Source organism: Sinocyclocheilus anshuiensis, unplaced genomic scaffold (genome assembly GCF_001515605.1).
Source record: "Sinocyclocheilus anshuiensis isolate Anshui unplaced genomic scaffold, SAMN03320099.WGS_v1.1 scaffold457, whole genome shotgun sequence".
Lineage (NCBI taxonomy): Eukaryota > Metazoa > Chordata > Actinopteri > Cypriniformes > Cyprinidae > Sinocyclocheilus > Sinocyclocheilus anshuiensis.
Genome location: NW_015537939.1, coordinates 370,001 through 390,616, shown reverse-complemented (window position 1 = coordinate 390,616; position 20,616 = coordinate 370,001). Strand labels below are relative to the sequence as shown.

Sequence of the window (20,616 nt, the reverse complement as noted above, 5' to 3'; positions counted from 1 at the left end):
ACCGCACGCCTGTGGAGACAAACGGCGAGATTAGTCTTCGCCACTCTCCTACTCTCTCACGCTTTTCCTAATGGCGTCTTTCTCTCTCACACTTCTGCCTTTCTCGTTCTCCCTCTGTGGCCACCATGGAGCAAACTTTCTGGAGGAGAAACTGCGTTTGCAGCCTGCGGAGAAGATCAGGGGAAATATGAGCTGCACACAGGCAGCGCTGGCCATTATAGCAAGAGTTGGAGGAAGATCATGGTTACCATCTCAAAAACACCTGCTAAGAAACCACTCTAAGCAGACACCATGCACAATATTTAGCCATAAAGAAAGACACAAATTCTTTAAAAACTCAACTAACTCTGGAATGGGTGTCTCTACAAACTTTCAAGATCCAAAAAAGTACTATAAAAGTATCATAACAGTGGTCTATGACTTCTCACTGAAAATTGTGTTTTATGGTGCCGTTATGCTTTTGGAGCTGTAACATTCTTCAAAATATCTTTTTGAAGGAAGTTATACCAGTTGAGTAAATGGCGACAATTTTTAATTTTAGGTGAACTTTAAAAAAAGAAAAAAAAAAGTGTGGGGTCTGCAAGATTTTTTTTCATATTTTTTTAAATAAGTCTCTTATGCTCATCAAAGCTGCATTTATTTGATCAAAAATACAGTAAAAATAATATTGTGAAATACTATTACAAGTTAAAATAACTATTCATATGTATATTTTGTAGAAACCATGATACCGTTTTTTTCAGGATTCTTTGATGAACAGAAAGTTCAAAACAACAGCATTTAAAGGAATAAAATGCTGAATAAAAGTATTAATTTATTTATTGCATTTATTCTTATTTATGAATTAATTTATTTTAAAACATGTTACTGTCCCCAAACGGTAGTGTACATAACTGGTGAAGTAAAAGAGGAGATTCTGACACATTCAGTCGAAGCTTTGATGGATTTAGAAATCATCAGGGCTTCTTCAATGGCTATAAACGCTGACACAAGATAAAAAAATTCAAATAAACTCACAAGTACAAACAGACGTTTTTCCTGGGAGACACCAGCTTTGTCAGCACAACTAATTAGGAACAACCCCTCTTGCAAGTCCATAAAAATACAACTGGGATAGAATTAACAGCGTCTATACGTTCTCATTTCATCTCATCCAGTCTGTCAGCAAGCAAAATCACATTTGACCCCCAGAGAGAGAACGGTTGTCAGGAATCATTTTGCAGTAATGAGCATTTCCCCAAGATTCTTGACGGATCGATAAACTATGTTGCTGATTTTTACAGGAGGACTTGACTAAACAAACCACAAGGAAACCAGAGCAGCGTTATCGAGTAGGAATCCTGACGTGATGCTGACCAATGAAATAAAAACACCAAAATCTACATCCGTGACGGCAATGAGCATGATTCTGAAGTGCAGAGCAAAAACATAAATTTTTGTCAGGGCGAGCATGTCAAGCAATGCAATGAAACCGAAAACGAAGAGTGGGCAGCTCTTTGCAAGCGTAAGCACTATAGTAACAAGAAACTATTAATTTAAAAGTCAAAGTTCAATGTCAATATGGCGGATAAAGTATATAATACGCATCTGATCGTATTTCAAATTCAGTTCCTACTAGTACTAGGAATTCAAAGGAAGCCTAGGTGTATGTGGTGGTAGACGGACAATGCTGGAAAACACACACACACACACACACACACACACACACACACACACACAAACCTCAGGCGCAGCAGCGGTTTCCTCAGTATGCTTGACCTCAGCCTCTGGCCCTCGCAGAGTCTGCAGGAAGAGGGCGGCTTTCCTCTTGCGCTCAGCCTGAAGCTGCCTCTCTTTGGACTCTTTGGAGGCCTGGGCCAGTTTCTCTCTCGCTGCGGCTGCTAACCGGTCCTCCAGCTTCTGTTTGGCTGGAAGAGAAAAGGGAAGAAAGGTCAGACACACACATTTGTCCTGATACACACCATATGCTCTGACAACTAAAAGCATGGGAGCTTGCGTGCATAAGTGCATTGTGTTTCTGCTGCTAAGCAAATGTAAAACATTTCTAAATGAGGCTGCTCGTGACTTACCTGGTTTTGTAAGCCAGCACGCCTCATAAAAACTGTATGGAGCTTAAAAAGCTACAAGATAATGCGTCGGATTTGAATGTTTCGCATCTACCGCGATAGAATTATCCTTTCTGACATTAACTCTCTGCTTAGGTGTTAAATGCAGCCTGGCTGCGGATTGTATAACTGTCGAAGGTGTCTCGGTTTAGGCCTTGTACTCATGTATAATTTTTCAGTTTTTGTTCATGGGAACAGTAATAACAAATGGAAAACGGGGGAAAAAAACAAGTCATTATATTATACAAGAACAAGAAGAGGGCCCTGTCAGTGTCCGAACTAAAAATAGGCCCCCTGCCATGGACAATCACATATAACTCGGGAACAAATGCAACTGGAGAGAGAACAGAGGCTTCTCCTTCATTACGTCACTGCGAGTGAGATAATACTATGTGTAACAGTGACAAAGAAAGAGGAGTTGGGAAAGAAACTTGTTTGAGATGTCCCTCAATCAGCAAAGCTCCTTCCCACAAGTATTTCGACAGTCACAAATTATTTGCACTGCCTTGAAACAAAAGCAATCTTGAAGCCTTGCCGTCCTGTTACAATTTAACCTAATCCTCTGTTAGTGCAAAGCATTGTGTCCTCGCCTCAATGAGAGAGCTCAGAGACAAACCGCAATGAAATGAAGAGAAGCTACTCTTAAATTATTTCAGATGTGTTCCTGAAAGGGAAAAGAAAGGAAAGTATTGTGCATATTACTTGCACAATATTATAACAAATGTCTTTAAATAAATAAATAAATAAACAACTTATGAATCATATATATTGAATCATATATATATAAAAAAAATGAAAAATGTTAGTTTAAGTTGAAGTATTGCTAAAATTAAAGCTATAGCTAATGTAAATATATATAAAAAACTAATACAAATGATGAAAGCAGATAACAAAATCACTAAAATTCTAACATATAATTCTAAAAAGAAGAGCTAATTCAAAGTATTAATAAATATAATATAATGTAATATAATATAATAGTAGTTTATAAATAATGGTACACACAAAAAAAACAATGACTACAATGTATATAATGTTCCACTGAAGAAGGAAATTCATACAGGTGAGTAAATAATGACTGTTCATCTAGTCCACAAGGTTTTACCTAAAATGGGTACATAATTTACCAGTGGGGACATAATTACAGATTACAATCCGTTACAATCCGTACAAACCATGTCTGCATTTGTGATCGGAGAAATGACAAACAAGTGCTACTCTATACTGCTCAAAACTTACGTTTGAATCATCAGTGGCAAATTCTTTAAATATGAAAACTTACTAAGAGGCTGTGAGTCAGAACAGACATTGTAGTCTACTCTCCCAGGATCAGGAAACAGTCCTCCATAAAATGCACTGCACACATCTGAATATTTGGGTTGAAGTGTTCTGGAACAGTATTGTAAATACAACTTAACCACTGATTTCTAGTCGTGTCCTCTTTTGGAAGGCCAAACAAAGTAGTTTCGTTTTCGCAACGAAACACACAGCACCTTCACAACATGGCGGCGGCGGTGGCAGCAACAATAAAGTTAGGCCTTCTTTCTTTGCGTGAACATTTGGGCGGCGTTATGCAAAACTTCCCACATCGTGACGTAGACATGTGGGGGCGTGTTTAAACGAGACGTTTTAGGAGGGCGTGGACGAGTCTTAACTTTTATAAAGAATACCTCTTCGGGTTTGTGACTTTAGTTTTTGCAACTTTAGGGATCTTATCTATTCACGAACAGCTTGTAACACTCCAAAGAGAAAGGAAAACTTGAAATCGCATCATATGACCCCTTTAAAATGCATTGAAGTTGCAAACAAATCAAGTCATATGTAATTCATTTGTTTTTATATTATTGACCATTTTTGTCTTTTCAAAGCGCCTGTGCGCATCTCTAGACTAGAAAAAGGACTGCAATAACGTTATACATAAGTGACAAGCCTTTTCAATGCAACCCACAGCACTTAACACCTGTAATTTGCTTGTGGAATTTCTAAAAGCAATGACTCTAGTCATTTTCAGCATTTTCCTGCAAATTTCCCTTTCTCTCGCATAATTTCTTATCTGCACACTTCAGAAGTCAATCTGCAATTGAGGCAGCAAATAACATTTCGACAAAATCCAATAAGTCTACGTTTTGAGGTTTAATTTTGAAACTACAATTTGCAATATAAACAGGTAAGCTCTGGTAAATACACAAGGGGTGTAAATTCTTAAAGGGCTGCAACCACAAGAAACAGCAGAGTCGACCCAATAAAACTCCCACTCATGATCATGCAAACTTTTCACGCATTCAGTAAATAAACTAAAGGTAATAGATGGACACATGAAAACAGACTGAGCGTTGATTCTTTAACAGCTCATCAATACAGATTATGTTCCTCCGGATGGGTCGATAGTCAAGCAATCTAAGCTAGTTTGCCACTGAGTGAGGCCTTCTTTGCTGCAGTGCCATTTATTTCACTTCCTCATGCAGTAAACTTCCTGTGGGCATCTGGTCTTATTACTGTAATTACCCCTGCGTTCCAGAAGCATTACTGCCCAGCGCTCGGCCGCAGTGTCTGCCCTGTGCAGTCCAGTGTCAGTGATGAGATTTAAATAAATTCATTTTTAATGGGGAACAAGAAAACCAATGCAAAGTCTGCATGTTATAACGAAAGGTGCATCTCTTGTTAAACGAACAGTTCACCCAAAGTGAACATCTGTCATCATTTCCTCTCCCTCGTGTCGTTCCAAACACTATGACTTTCTGTCTTCCATGAAAAATGAAATATTGAACAATATCCTGGGCTCAACCCTTTTCCATATAATGAAAGTAAATGAGGACTGGAGCTGTCAAGCTCAAACATTCAAAAAAAAAAAAAAAAAGTACCATAAAAGTAGTCCATACAATATCTGTATACTTATGGACTTAAGTCTTCCCCCTAGCTGACAATGATTTGACGCAATGTCAAATCAGAGAAATCAGCCATATGAGTTTGGAATGCCATGAGGGTGAATAAAGGATGCAGAGCTTTTATTTTTTGATAAACTATCCAAAATATACTAATGAATTATTATAGCAAAAGCATCATATATACACTACCATTCAAAAGTTTAGGATTGGTATGTTTTATTTGTTTTATTTTCTTAAGAAATGAATATTGATAATTTTTTTATTAATATTGACATATTGAATAAATTATATTTTTTATCAGGGTCTTTAAAGGGATAATTTTCTGGTCCCCATTGACTTCAATACTATTTCTTTTTCTTTAACTATGGAAGTTAATGGAGACCAGCAACTGTTTGGTCAGCCACATTCTTCATAATATCTTCCTTTGTGTTTAACAAAAGAAAGAAACTCATACAGGGTTGGAACAAACTGAGGGTGAGTTAACAATAAGATTCTTTTTTTTTTTTTGAGTGAATTATCCTTTTAACTGATAAAAGTATCAGTAAAGACTTTTAAAACATTACAAAAAAAAATCGATTACATAAAAATGGTTCTTTTAAACTTTCCATTCATCAAAAAATGATAGAAAAAAAGTCAGTTTCCAAAAAATGTAAGCAGCACAACTGTTTTCTAGTGCTGTCAAATGATTAACCGCATCCAAAATAAAAGTTTTTGTTTACATAATATATGTATGTGTACTGTGTTTATTTATTATGTATATATAAATACACACACATACAGAATATATTTTGAAAATATTTACATGTATATACATTTATATTATTATATATAAATATATAAACAACATTTTTCTTAAATATATACATGCATGTGTTTGTATTTATATATACATAATAAATATACACAGTATACACTCGCATATTATGTAAACAAAAACTTTTTTTTGGATGTGATTAATCGCGATTAATTGTTTGACAGCACTACCGTTTTCAATATTGGTAATAATAATAAATGTTTCTTGAGCAGCAAATCAGCATTTTAGAATGTAATGGCTGCTGAAAATTCAGCTTTGTCATTACAGGAATAAAAAGTAAAAGTAAAAAAAAAACAAAACAAAAACATTAAAATAGAAAAGCTATTTTTACTGTATTTTGATCAAATAAATGCAGACTTGCTTCAAAAATCTTACTGACCCCAAACGTTTGAATGGTAGTGTAGTTGGACCGAAAATTTAATGTTTTTAGGCAAAAAACACATTTACAATCTCTCACGCACATCTGCAGATCTCATGTCCAGTGTAGACCCTGTCAGTATCTTTGATTGAGAAGTGTCCTTCTCGTTTTTATCTGTGTGAAACACTCTCGCTTAATTACAGGGGACAGTTACTGCCGCTGCTGAGCGTGGTCCATATGGACAGATCTATTACATTAGATCCCTGGCCCTCGCCGGAGTATTTTAATGTGCTGCCAGTCATCTTGATGTGACAGCGATCAGATCAGCTCACTATTTTAAGTCTCTGAGGGTCAAAAGAACAATGAAGCAAAATCCGGTAACTCTTGGCCTAATGTGATCATGATAAACTACAGTTTGTTTCTCAATATTTCTTATCTTGTTACAGTAAAAGTCTGGCTTCTAAGCTTCTGGCCAGTGAGAAATTACATTTGGGCTGCAACAATTACGGTGAGGGAAATCAGCACAAGTTATTTTTGTAATCCTCCACAAACTGACTCTGATCTTTTCTGTTTGAAAAAATTTTTTCAGAACATTTACAAAAGAACAGCCTTGAAAACAGCAGACAAGGAATTATTTAAATTATGATACACTTACGAAACTTAACATCTGAACTCTACAGACAGCGATTCATGTCAAAAAACATGCTAATACGCTTCGCATTTAAAAAGATGGACAATGGTCCAGAAAAGAGTCTAGTGGTTTTAAAAGGACAGTTCAAAAATTAACAACAGATTTAATGTTTTTCCAACCCCCTTAGACTTCTTCATTTTGAGAAATACTCTACCCACTCTTTTCCACATAATGAAAGTGAGAAGAGACTTTGAAACTCAAAAATATTAAAAAGAGCGCCATTAAATTTAAATAATCCTTCCTTCTTTCTTTACTTACTTGTTCTTTCGTGCCTTTATTACTTTTTATGGTTCCTTTTTTCGAGGTCTTTGTTCTCATTCTTTATTTTTCCCCTCTTCCTGGCCTTAATTTCATCCAATCTCTTCCATCATTCTTTCTTCCTTCCCTCTTCCTGTTCCTTTTCCTTCCTTTTCTCTTCCCATCCCATTCTTCTTCCTTCACTTTTTCCTCTCTTCCCTCTTCTTCATTCTTTTTCTCCATACCTTCCCTCCATCTTCCTGTTCTTTGTTACTTGATCCATCCGTTCTTCTTCCCAACCATCATTCCTTTCTTCACATTCTTTCTATATTCCCTCTTACCATTCTTCCCTCTTACTTCCTGACCGACCTCCCTTCTGTTCTTTGTTTCTTGATCTTTCTTTTCCTTCTTCCTATCCTTCATGTCTCCATTTCCCTTCCTCCTATCTTCCCTCTTTCTTTCCATCATATCTCTCTTCCTGTGCTTCATTCTCTTTCGTCCTACCTTTTTTCCCCTCTTCCTGTTCTTTGTTCTTTCTTCCCTCCAATATTTATTTTTTCCTCCTTCCTGTTTTTTTGGCCTTCATTTCTCCTTTATTTCCATTCCTCTTATTTTCCCTCTTTCTGTAATTCATTCATTCTTTCTTTCTTCCTACCTCCCTCCTCTCTTCCTGTTGTTTCTTCATCCTTCCATCCTTCATTTCTGTTTCATTTGCATTCCTCATATCTTCCATTTCTCTTTACTTCATTCTTTCTTCTCTTCAACCTTCCTTTCCTCTCTGTTCATTCCTTTTTCCTGCGTTCCTTTCCTTTTCCTGTTTTTATCCTTCCTTGCTTCTTCCCGTATTTCATTTCTCCTTCCTTCTATTCTTCCCATCTTCCTTTACTCTCTTATGTCCGTCCTACCTACCTACCTTACTTCCTTTTTCCTGTCCTTTGTTCATCCCTCTTTCCTTCCTTCTGCAGATTTAAATCTTGGTGAATTTTGTCATTTAAAGACACTATGACTTCAGACTTTAGCACACGATTCCAGTTTGGAACAACAAGCAGGTGAGTAAATGCTGACAAAATTTTTATTTTTGAGTGAAATAATTCTTTAGTGAAGATTTTGACGTACCTTGTTTGGCCTCTAGCTCTTCCAGGGACAGTACCGGTTTCTTCTCCTCATTCAATTGAGGTTGGGGTGGCTCTCTGGTGGCTGCTTCGACCAATCCTATCGCCAACTCCACTCCCTCTTGCACCTCCCCCTTCATCCCATCCTCATCTGAGTCATCATCCAGTCGCACACGGTTCTTCTCCAGAGGCAGAAGGTCGTTTTCTTTTGATTTTATAGCAAAGCAGATTGGCGCAAAGGACACTGGGAAGTGGGCAATAATAGACACGCTTTTATTTAGAAACTGTCGTTAACCTTCCTCACTTAGCACAAATCTGCTGCATAAGTACTGTCATTACGGTCAAAGATGTGATTATTACAGTCAAGCCCAAACAGCTCATCTGTATTTACATCAGCAGAGACACAGGGGTCAGCGCGCCATTTTTAATCCCTAAGTGAAACAGCCTGAGCACAACAGCAGCAATTAACAGACGGAGAGACATGGGATGGTGTCGTTATGTGGGTGCATGAGGGCATTCTGAAATGTCAGTATGGCTGGCAAGGATGTTCTGAGGTCAGGTGGTGGGGGGCTCGATCATGGAGCGCAGAGCTGTCTTACCTTTAATGAGCTTGCCCTCGTTCTGCTGCTTGTCAGAAGAGCAGTTCGCTGTGCTGTCCCCCCCACTGTTGTAAAGCAGCGAACCCTGCGAGGCCAGGACGGCAGGAAGAGAGAGAGAGACAGGGAAGAGAGACACAAAGTTAGTTTACTTTGCAGACACAGGTTAAGGATGAAAATCCTGAGCTCTCAGTTTTCAGACAAATACTCTCTCAAGAGCTTGACAGTATTTTAAAGGACTTTCTTTGCACCGAATATGTGGTTAGTCAGTAATTCCTCTATACTGTTCACAGGTGAAGAAGAGGAGGCACAGAGGGAAATGGAAGGAGTTCAGGCTACAGCAAGAGCCTGAGAGAGAATCCATCTCATCCTTTAAAGGCCACTTGTAATATTTTGATGTTAAAGTTCTTTCTATGTGCTTTTTCTTTCCTCTTTTTCCTTACTGCATTCTTTCCTCTTTCTTCCTGCTTGCTTGCTCTTCATTTTTGCTTTGTTCACTTTACTTTCTTCCTGCTTTTTCCTTTCTTCCCTCCTGCGTTTTTCCCTTACCTTTTATTTTTTCCTTCCTGCTGTCATCCCCTTCTGTGCCTCCTTCCTTCCTTCCTTCCATTTTACCTTCCTTCCTTTGTTCTTCCTTCTATTTTACATTACTTTGTTCCTTCTTTTCATTTTACATTCCTTCCTTCCTTTTCCATTTCACTTTCCTTCAATTTTACATTCCTTCCTTCCTTTCATTTTACCTTCCTTTCTTCCATTTTGCATTCATTCATTCCTTCCTTCGTTCCTTCTTTCCATTTCAAATTCCTTCCCTCCTTAGTTCCTTCTTTCCATTTTACATTCCGTCCTTGCTTCCATTTTACATTCCTTCCCTCCATTTTACCTTCCTTTCTTCAATTTTACATTCCTTCCATCCTTCCATTTTACATTCCTTCATTCTTTCGTTCATTGTTTCTATTTTACATTCCTTCCTTTCTTCCTTCCTTCGTTCATTCTATCCATTTAAAATTCCTTCCTTCCTTTATTCCTTCTTTCCATTCCTTCCTTCCTTACTTTCTATCCTTCCTTCATTCCATTTTACCTTCCTTTCTTCCTAAAATCTATACTACAGGAACGAAAAAAAAAACAAAAAAACTTTTCACTCTCAGATTAATGTGTAGAAACATTGTAAGTAAGCTTTGTTTGGAAACAATGATTATTTTTGCAATTATGTTTTATGCCACAGAAATTACTTCATCTTTAAACAAAGAGATACGAAAAGAGCATTTCCCACTTGCTATATGCACTTTGGTCTGAGTTCTATTAGGATGAGATTCAGGGATTGAGTATCACTCTGGAAGCTACACTGATGGACGAGTATAATCTCAGGAACGTTCTGCAGCGGAGAAAATCTCGATAAGATCCTTCACGGTCATGCACCGTGAAAGCAATGCAGGCCTCATGCTCATTTATCAACCATCTGCCTGCAGATTACATGCTCAAAAATGTCTGACTCCACCTCAATACATGTGGAAGTCTGGACTCCATACTGTGGGGTGGTAAAAAACTTAATAATGAGCTACAGTGTTTCCACACTAATGAGATGTTGTTTTCCTTATACTGACCCAAATCTTTGTTTTATTCTTTTGTTTGAGTCAGCGGAAGTGTACAAATTAATATTCTACACTGATGTACGCTAATGGGCATAGCCACTAATAATAAAGAGAATCATACACACTGTGATAATCCCACGTAATCTCACTGCCGGGTTTTTATGCAACAAGAAAAAAAATACAGAGTGAGAGGACGAAAGAGAGAGATTCTGAAAGTTTAGTGTCCCTAATGGAAGTTTTCAATATTTTACATCTCTATTAAAGAAGTGTCTGTAGATCCTCACTGAAGCCCTGGGTAAGATGAAGGGTCAGGAGGAAATTAAACCCAGTTAGAAATCTCTCGCCCAAAGATGAAAGACAAGATGAAGGAATTAAAGCGGGAGATCGGATCTGTGACCAGACACTTGATAAAAAAAGTGAAGAGAGACACTGTGGGAAGAGTGAATGTTTCAGTGTAGTTGAGAATGAAGAACTGGTTTTCATTCAGATTTGAAGAGTCTTATACAGATTCAGTTTTTTTTTAAATAACAAATAAAAAAATAAAGAATGGAGCCAATTTTTTTATAATTAGTAAAGGGGGGTGGGGGCAGGTTACTCCATTCTTATTTAAATATAAATATATACTTAAAATCAGAAGCAGAATCATTCAAATCCTTACGATTCCCATCACTACTCCTACATAAAGAAGAAAACTGCTGTGAATTCCAAGCGCTCTCCTGAGGAGTCCATTTGTTTCTGCCTGTTTGCTCTGCTTTACAAATGAGAACTTCAGTGTGCTTTGGTTCTCAGAGAATCCTTCGTTAAAGACCACTGCTGTCTACTTGCATCACTGAACTAATATCAAAAACAAATCAAGGGTTGTTCTAAAGTCTCCCCCTGTGAGCGACATTACTTCTTCAGCCTTGGGTTTCCTTAAACACATTCTCCCCTGTAGAGATGGTGCCATACAGAATGTCTTCATCCTCTCATATAAAGGCGGTAATCCCATAATCCTGTTTATGGGTAAAGTCAGCAGAAGAAACGCATGCTGATGGACCATGGCATGTGGAAGTAGCTCTATAAAAGCAAAACACGGATGAGCAATGTGACTATGGGAGAGTTAGCACGCTGTAATTTTAAAGTATGATGGTAGGTGTCACTCACGAAGGCTTAAGAAGAGATGTGATGCCATGGGAATTATGATTCTGCCATCATCTCTAAGAAAAAAAACGATCTGCCCATAATCAAATACACTTAAATCAGACTACTCACTAACAAAATTGCTCACTTCACACAATGTACACCTCAGAATATTCAGAGTTCACATTTCAGCCCTATTCCCTTGATGCCACAGATTCCTTTTCACATTGTATTAATTGGTTCTGAACAGCGGCGAAGTTGCGTCATTAAGACAGTTCAACCATGAATACTATCGACAGATGTTTAGCTCTGTAGCTAGGTAACAAATGTGAAGGGAAGGCATCAAAAATAGATCTTTTTTTAAAACTCCATTTGGTGCAGTACTGAAACCTACATGTGCTATGCTAACGCAAAAGTCTGAAGGATGGCATGTGTTTTTTAATCTTAAAATAAAGTCGTTAACAAGGGGAAAATGTTTTTACATAGTGATAAGTAAACAAACTAAACAGTCTAGGAGTCTTTTAGTGTAGTTTATTTTCTTATTACTGCAATAAAAAAAGAAGGTGAAGCTTTTAAAAAATTGGGCATAAAAAGTTAATTATTTATTACACAAGTAAAGATAAAAACAACAAAAGAAGTGACGTGACATGTGACCAAGTATGGTTACCCATACTAGGAATTAGTGCTCTGCATTTAACCCATCCTAAGTGCACACACACAGCAGTGAACACACACACACCGTGAACACACACCCAGAGCAGTGGGCAGCCATTTATGCTGTGGCGCCCGGGGAGCAGTTGGGAGTTCGGTGCCTTGCTCAAGGGCACCTCAGTCGTGGTATTGAAGGTGGGAGAGAGAGCGCTGTACATTCACTCCCCCCACCTACAATCCCTGCCGGTGTGAGACTCGAACCCACAACCTTTGGGTTACGAGTCCGACTCTCTAACCATTAGGCCACGACTTCCCCAATTTTGCCAAGAAAAAAAACACACCAAAAAATGCTGGTGAAAACCTTTCTGTCACAATAGGTTACATGCTGCCATTCAAAACACCATCAACTGCAAGACAACAATGTTGATAAATGTTCGAGCAACAGTATTGCTGTATTTCATCTTATTTGAAGATGCTTCAATATTTCAACTGACTGCATAACATTTCAGTCCACATCATAAGCTGAAAAGTCATACCAAACATGATACAATTATGTGTTAAAACCTGTCATGTTGTAAGAAATGTACATTTACAAAAGCAAATGGTTGTGATCTGTATTACATGCTTATTGCATCTGTCTTGCATCAAAGATGCGAAGAACGTTAGCTGTTCACCAAAGGTTTTTTCTGCAGAGACAAGCAGCAACAGGAAAGGCTTTGGTGCTGTGGGACTGATGCCCCGCAAGTGCGGTCGTCATCAGTACATCATCAATATCAGTTTATTTGGGCAAATTAAACCAGAATGTTCTCCAAATCGAATCCCAGACTCTTCCTTAGTGAGGTTCCTCACATCCTAACTCAAACCAAACTGAACTTTGATGTCAAACAGACTGAAAACTCTAGAGTATCTTATACTGCAAGTAAAATGTTCACAAAACAGACTTTCTTCAGAGCAGTGGCAAAACGACTTTCGTAACAACATGTAAGGATTCTCTAAAAGTTCAGGTGGCAGAAAGCACAGAAAGTGACAGTTTTTAGACAACAAAAGTAGGTTTCTTATTCCAGAAAGTCAGAAGTAAAACAAAAGTGCATTCCACAACAAATGAAAAATACTGCTTTAAAGAAACTGGTGACTTATTTAGTGATGCTGCCCCTGTTCTCTTAATTATTTAAATGAGTTGTTGGAGGCCTTGTGCACAGTTTGCTTATTTTCACTAATCAAGCCATCAACGCATTGGCCTGAGGACGGTTGGGTTATCTGACGAATCCTCTGCCGCCCTGTCACAGCGTTCCCTTCCTGCTCACAGAAAAGCAGGGCACTACAACAATGGATAAAAAAAGCGACAAAACAAATTGGAATAACAAGGGATAGAAGGGTGAGGGAGGAGAGGTGCAAACGTGGTTCATTTCCCCAGAGGAGAATACAATGAAAGGCGGCAAACAAAGAAAGCAGGGTGACTGAAGCACTCTTTGGCTCTTTCACCTCTTCAAAGGCGAGCTGAAGTACTTCAGACCGAGTAAAGAGACACAGGCACAAATCAAGAACAATGGTTTTCAAGCTGCAAGCACAGCGCTAACTGGACTATAAAATTAGATAAAATACATGGAGATATGGTAAGTATCAATACAATGTACATGGAGATATGGTAAGTATCAATACAAGTACAATAAGCAGGAGGACTGAGGAGAGCGAGGGATAAGAGAGGGAAGGAAAAAGCTGTAAAAACTTAAATAGCTACGCGAGCGTGTTGCAGCGCCGGCGCCGCCACACACTCGCGTCATGGTACTGTCGTGAACACGCATCCAAAGTGACGCAGTAGAGATGAAAATGTGGAATAAAATCGTTATTTTTGTTTTCTTTGCACAAAAAAGTATTCTCGTAGCTTTGTAACTTTACAGTTGAACCACTGATGTCACACAGAGTACTTTGTCGATTATCTTGGTACTTTTCTGGACCTTGAACATGATAGTTACCTTGCTGTCTATTGGCTCAGTACAGCACGGCACAGTTCGGCTCGGTTTGCGTTTCCACTGCAGTTTAGTATCGCTTTAGAGTGGGCAGGATTATTCACATGTTGTTAGTTGCGCCGCCTATACTGCCGCGACTCCTGAAAAACTTTTTCATTCCGCATCGTCCCATCAAGCTCTCGCTGGATCCGCTCCTCTGCTATCAACGAGAGGAACGTCTGTACTTCCTCAACAGACAACGAAACAGCCACTTTTTAGTTGTTAAAAAAAGGTGCGCTCATTCAAAATGGCTGCGTTTGGTCCTTCGCTTGCTGTGCTGATTTAAATCTAGCAGTTCTGTTGTGTTTGTGGCACAAATTCAGTGACGCAGGTAGTGACGATTCTCTCCGGCCAATCCGTGATCAGCGGAGTTTACGCGTCACGTTTTGGTAACGGTACGGTTCACTTGGAACCTCAACCGAGGTGGTACTAAAAAAAGTACCAGGTACCAGGTACTGTACCCAGTGCAAAACCCCCCAAAAGTGAACCGTACCGAGCCGTACCATGCAGTGGAAAAGCGCCATATGGGAGGGTCAGAGAGCTCTCAGATTTCATCAAAAATATCTTAAATTGTGTTCCGAAGATGAACGAAGGTCTTACGGGTTTGGAACGACACGGGGATGAGTAATTAATGACAGAATTTTCATTTTTGGGTGAACTAACCCTTTAAGAAAGCTGGTGCATTTCAAAGTGTTAAAAAAGTCATCCATTGTGACCCACCTGTAATTTTTACAAACTGAAAAATAAAACTAAATAAGTATTTAAAAAATAACCACAGAAACACTGGGGCGCTCATACTGTAAAGCTGTAATCATCAAGGCTTCGATTACACACACACCGGATAATTTTCTTTACAATTAGAACAGACATAATAATGGAGGTTATGGAGTGCAAAATGCTAGGATTGACAGAGAGATTCTAATTACAGATACAATCTATAATTGATGAAGCAGATGCTCAAAGACAAAGACTCAGCTCATAGGCTTAAAACAGAGGCTGGGGTTTGCAAATATGCCTGCTTAATCACCACAGAATTGAACAGGAAGAGCTGCTGTTTGTTCTTGCACTGCCGCTAATGGCCTGGCAGTTGCAGTAATTACAGACTGTGCTTTTAAAGTAGGTACGAGAGAATACGGAAGTCTTGGGACTTGACAGAAAGCAGATACCCTGGTACCTCAGTTGGTCCTTAAGTGCACTATGTGAGACAGGGCAAGATAAGAAGCAAACGTTGCAAGAGAGTGTAAGGAGAGGCGCAAACAAAATGAAAGAAGAATCTGAAAAATCACGTGACACTGAAGACTGCAGAAAATTCAGCGTTGGCATCACAGGAATAATTCTATTTTGAAATAAATTCAATCAAAAAACAGTTATTTTGCATTTTTTTATTATTTCACAACATTACTATGTTTTCCTTACAATTTATTTATTTATTTTTTTTAAAATAAATGCAGCCCTGCATAAGTGACTTTATTCAAAAACTTCAAATATCTTAAAGGGGTCCTATTATGCTCTTTTACAAAGTCTTGATTTTGTTTTGGGGGTGTACTAGAACAGGCTCTCATACTAGGTTGTTCGAAAAACACATTATTTTTCACATATTTTACATTATTACAACACCTCTCTCCCAAGTCTGGCATGAACGGCTCGAATAGTTCCTATATCAAATGAAGGCCCGCCTTCTGAAATACGAAATGTGCTGTGATTGGTTAGCTGGGCCAGTGTGAAAATATGCGTTGTAGTCCAAACGAGTCGTTCGTTGTAGTTTTTGAAAAGTGATTTCGGTTAAATAAAATATCTCCTTTTGAATTGGACTTTGAGCTTTGGAACTTTGCAGATCTTTTTTATGCTCAAACAGCAACATTACAGACTAACTAAAGTTGAAAAAGTGAAAAAGCATAATAGGACCCCTTTAAGTCCAAACTTTTGAATGCCAGTGTACAGAAACCCAAAAAATCTGACAACAATGGTATTAAAATTCAATTTGTTACCTCAGATCACTCAAATATGTGACCCTGGACCACAAAACCAGTCATAAGGGTAATTTTTGTTGAAATTGAGATTTATACATCATACATCAAGCTTTCCATTGATGTATGGTTTGTTAGGATAGGACAATATTTGGCCGAGTTACAGCTATTTGAATTTCTGGAATCTGAGGGTGCAAAAAAATCTAAATACTGAGAAAATTGCCTTTAAAGTTGTCCAAATGAAGTCCTCAGCAATGCATATTACTATTTTTGGCTATTGTTACAAATATATTCGTGCAACTTAAGACTGGTTTTGTGGTCCAGGGTCACATATATGGTACTCTTGAGGCTAGTCCAGCTAATCCACTTATAGACCAGCAATAGACCAAAATAAGCCTTTACCAATAAGCTAACTGACTGCTTTACATTAAAAAATGCATTCTTTCCTACAAAAGAATGACATCCTTTCCTACACCCACTATACTGAGCACAGCAATTTCCAATTCATTTTTCTGCAAGTGGTCAGTCTCCTCCTCCACATACCGCCTGCAATCTATATTCAAGACCCTGTGGATTTCATTCACTTTTTCATGCATTGTAAGTCACCAGAAACCAAAGGGAAGCTGCAGCCTTGGATGTACATAAAAAAGAGAGAGGGACACATGATCAAAAAATGGTTTAGCTGAGGTAAAAGTGCCCTAGAGGGAGCTGTAAAGTGGCACGCTGCTAGAAATGTGTAGACAGCCTTTAAGCTCCACTGTCGTAGCTGAGATACTGGTGCTCGGAGGCATTTCTCAAAGTCACTGACATGTGTAGCGCACATCCATCTGCCAAAGTAAAACATGAAGAGATTATTGCAGCCCTCTATTTTTTTAACTGCCTCCAGGTAACACCACTAATCATCGGAAAATATTCATAATTCTTTTGATTAAACAAAACGATTCAAAAAAATAAATTTTCAAAGTAATATTTGGAAAATATTATATGTACGGAGGACATGTCTTTCACTTCCTACTGCCCTCAAAAACCACAACAAAGATAATTCCTGTCTTTCACTTTTCAGGTTTTTAAAGCAGTCTGTTGGATATGAAAGGGAATGCAGAAACCATGCCAGAGGGTAAAAAATAAACACTTCTAAAAACGAAAGCTTTAATTTACTTTAATTTAAGAAAAAAAACATGAAATATTGGCAGAGGCAAAAACTTGAAGAAAGAGAGCAGAGAGGATTTTTTAAATTATTTAATAAAAAATTAACGTCACATTTATGAAAAAATATCAAAGATTATATGTAAGGGATAACGCCATTCATTATCGCAAATTAAACCTCAAAAGGATGATCTGAATCCCAATGCAAAGTGGAGCGGCTTTGTAAGACCTTGAAGGGGTTTACTTTGCGATAATGACCAAACGAAAGTTAATTATTATATTGCTTAGATGGCTGCTTATAAATAAATAAAACCATAATAAATAAATAATAAAGACATGAAACATTGATCTAAGTTGAACTTATTTGAACACAAAAAGAATGCACTGTGCTTCGAGAGAGATGAAACTAGCTATCTAGGAAATTGGCTGCCAGGGACAACATTCACATACTGTATATAATCCAGTAGCCATTATACAAAAATATCAGCAAGATACTACGAATAAGAATCAAGTATTCTAGAGAGCCATGTTATAAGCAGAGGATATGCTCTATTGCATTCTAGAAGAAAGCTCTGTGCAGTTCAACAAATCCTTCTAATGTATAAAAATAGCTGCTCAAGAGTGGAGGATGGAGGATCATTCTTGATAAAATTTTTAATAACATGTTATAATGTTTGTGAGGAAATGGGTATATATATAGTTGTTGGTGGTATAGATCCATACGACAAATGAAATATCAACCCGCTCCTTTCCATTACGTGCAATAAAAAGAACATCAAATGAAAAGCTCAGTTACACAGAGGTCTGGAACGGCAGAGAAATGTTTCCACTTTTCATTAAAAGCAGCTAAAAGGCTGACTATTTCATTTAAACATGAGTGCGTGCCAAAACCTCAGAGCTGGAAACGTCGGCAGTGCAGCATTTATGTCTTATGGAGAAACTGAAAAGCAGCAGCACAAAAACAATCTTGATGATTTATGAAGTTGAGGGACCAGCCGAAAGCCTTCATTATTAAACAATAAAAAATTAACAAGGACCTCCCAAAATAAAGCAAAAATATACTCCCCATTCAGGTTTCTAGATTGCCAAACAAGAACAAAACTTAGTCGATTTCATTCAAATTAACATGGAGGATCTTTAGCAGTTTTACAGTCAAAAGATTGAAATATCAAATAATTAGAACATTAATGAGAGCACAGAAACAACATTATACAACCATCTGACATACTCGCCAGACCCTGTTTGTCTTTGATAAATACATTAAGTGCCATACTAGACTTGTTTTAATGGAACTGATATAAAAACCTTGTCTGAGAAAGGTCTGATAAGGAAAAATAAAACGGGGCAATGGGCTCCGGAACAACCATTACCATGTTTAAAAAGACTTTATTAAACATAAGTACATGCTCTTCAAAGAGAACACTTCAAGAACTGCGATGATGGCTAAAGCAGACGATTTTTAATACGAGACTGGGTCGCAATTACAAGAATCGTGACTTTAAGAACCTGCCAGCTTTAAGGTCAAACTCCTCACCTGACCTTAAAAATAATTCAAAACACCTGAACCATCCAGGACAATACATTTTTTTCTAAAAGTCAAGCCACAGCAGTCCCTAAGAGTCTCCTGACACAATTCTGCCTTGTAAAAGCTTTTTACAGCACAAGTTCCCTCACATATTTCCAAAAAAAATTATACTAAGGGGGGGGGAAACACATGAAATGTGGTTAAATATAGCTGACTTAAAGCAGTCAGACGTTGCTGAGATGGGGAAATCTGAACTAAATGTCACTCGCTTTGAAGAAGATCTCAGAACATCAAGCTGGCTGAGACGGACGAATTTACAGGGATGCTGAACTTTGCGAATCAAGCCAAGCATTCTCGGTGGATCCTGAATAAGTGAGGAGGAAAAAAGGAACATCATGCAATGCTAAAAAAAATCATTTGTGTTGAGATATTAGATTGTGGTTCTTCTGCGTGTGCGTTTGGGATATTCTGCCCTTATTATTAATTTGATACAACTTTTATTCACCCGTAAGCAGAAAAAGGGCTTTCAGGCACTTGGTGGGACACTGGATTTAATGAGGCAGCGGGTGTTAGTGAAATATGACTAACCACATAAACTTCCATCACGCAGTATGATGCTCAAAGAACTAGGTTGTGGGATGGTGTCCTTGAGGTATGTCCACAAGTTACAAGAATAAATTGATTTTCACAGGCTTGGGGCTTCCTCTGTCCTTCCTCTGAACCTCCGGATTTCTATCCTGACCGCGCAAATAAAAATCCTCCAAAATGACTTGAATGAAAAAGCACTGAAGTGTGCATGAATGCAGATGCACTGCAAACTTGCTTCATCTGACAGTGCTTAGACATGGTTCAATTTTTCTATCAGTTCGCTTATTCACTCTAATGACGTGATAAAACGCACAATTTAAGATGATATTAAACAAAATACTCATGCAGGAAAAGCATAATTTAAAAAAGTTTTTGCGGCACCAGCCTTGAACTGAGAAAATTTACTGGCCATGAAAGTGTATTTTGCATAATCTTGTATTTCGCATAAAAGAAACTAGAGCCATATATATATATATATATATATATATATATATAAATATAAATATAAATATAAATAATAATTTACTTTTTTTTCTTAATTCAAGAAACAAAATAAAGTGTAGTACTCTCAGCATTATTTGTTTGCATTTGCCACTTGATTGGATACTTTGCTTGGTCTTATGTAATGATATTCAGATATTTTAAGAGTGATTTAAAGGGTCTGTTAAATCTAAAAGTGAAATTTACTCACCCTAAAGCTGTTACAAACAGACTGTGAAGAAAACTGGGGTTCAAACTAGTGGTCGACCGATATAGCGCCTGAGCACACAGTGCTTACATTCTCCCTCTTGTTCGCTGTCATCATTAACAGTTCTGTCTAATACGGACAGAAATCTGTAATAATGAAGGCTTTCGGCTGGTCCCTCAACTTCATAAATCATCAAAAAAAAAGCACTGAAGTGTGCATGAATGCAGATGCACTGCAAACTTGCTTCATCTGACAGTGCTTAGACATGGTTCAGTTTTTCTATCAGTTCGCTTATTCACTCTAATGACGTGATAAAACGCACAATTTAAGATGATATTAAACAAAATACTCATGCAGGAAAAGCATAATTTAAAAAAGTTTTTGCGGCACCAGCCTTGAACTGAGAAAATTTACTGGCCATGAAAGTGTATTTTGCATAATCTTGTATTTCGCATAAAAGAAACTAGAGCCATATATATATATATATATATATATCTCTCTTAGGGACTGCTGTGGCTTGACTTTTAGAAGAAAAAGTA

At 37.8% G+C, this 20,616-nt stretch overlaps 1 protein-coding gene across 1 annotated transcript in view; it reads right to left on the bottom strand.

Moving 5' to 3' along the window:
• The window catches only part of LOC107662530 (splicing factor, suppressor of white-apricot homolog), a 100,233-nt gene that overhangs the window by 29,089 nt on the left and 50,528 nt on the right, over positions 1-20,616 (bottom strand). Inside the window, exons 11-14 of the mRNA XM_016452597.1 lie at positions 8,802-8,886; positions 8,207-8,446; positions 1,719-1,907; positions 53-164 (exon numbers count right to left, since the gene is read on the bottom strand). Of these exons, the coding sequence (XP_016308083.1) occupies positions 53-164; positions 1,719-1,907; positions 8,207-8,446; positions 8,802-8,886 (626 nt within the window). The remainder of the gene's footprint in view (positions 1-52; positions 165-1,718; positions 1,908-8,206; positions 8,447-8,801; positions 8,887-20,616) is intronic.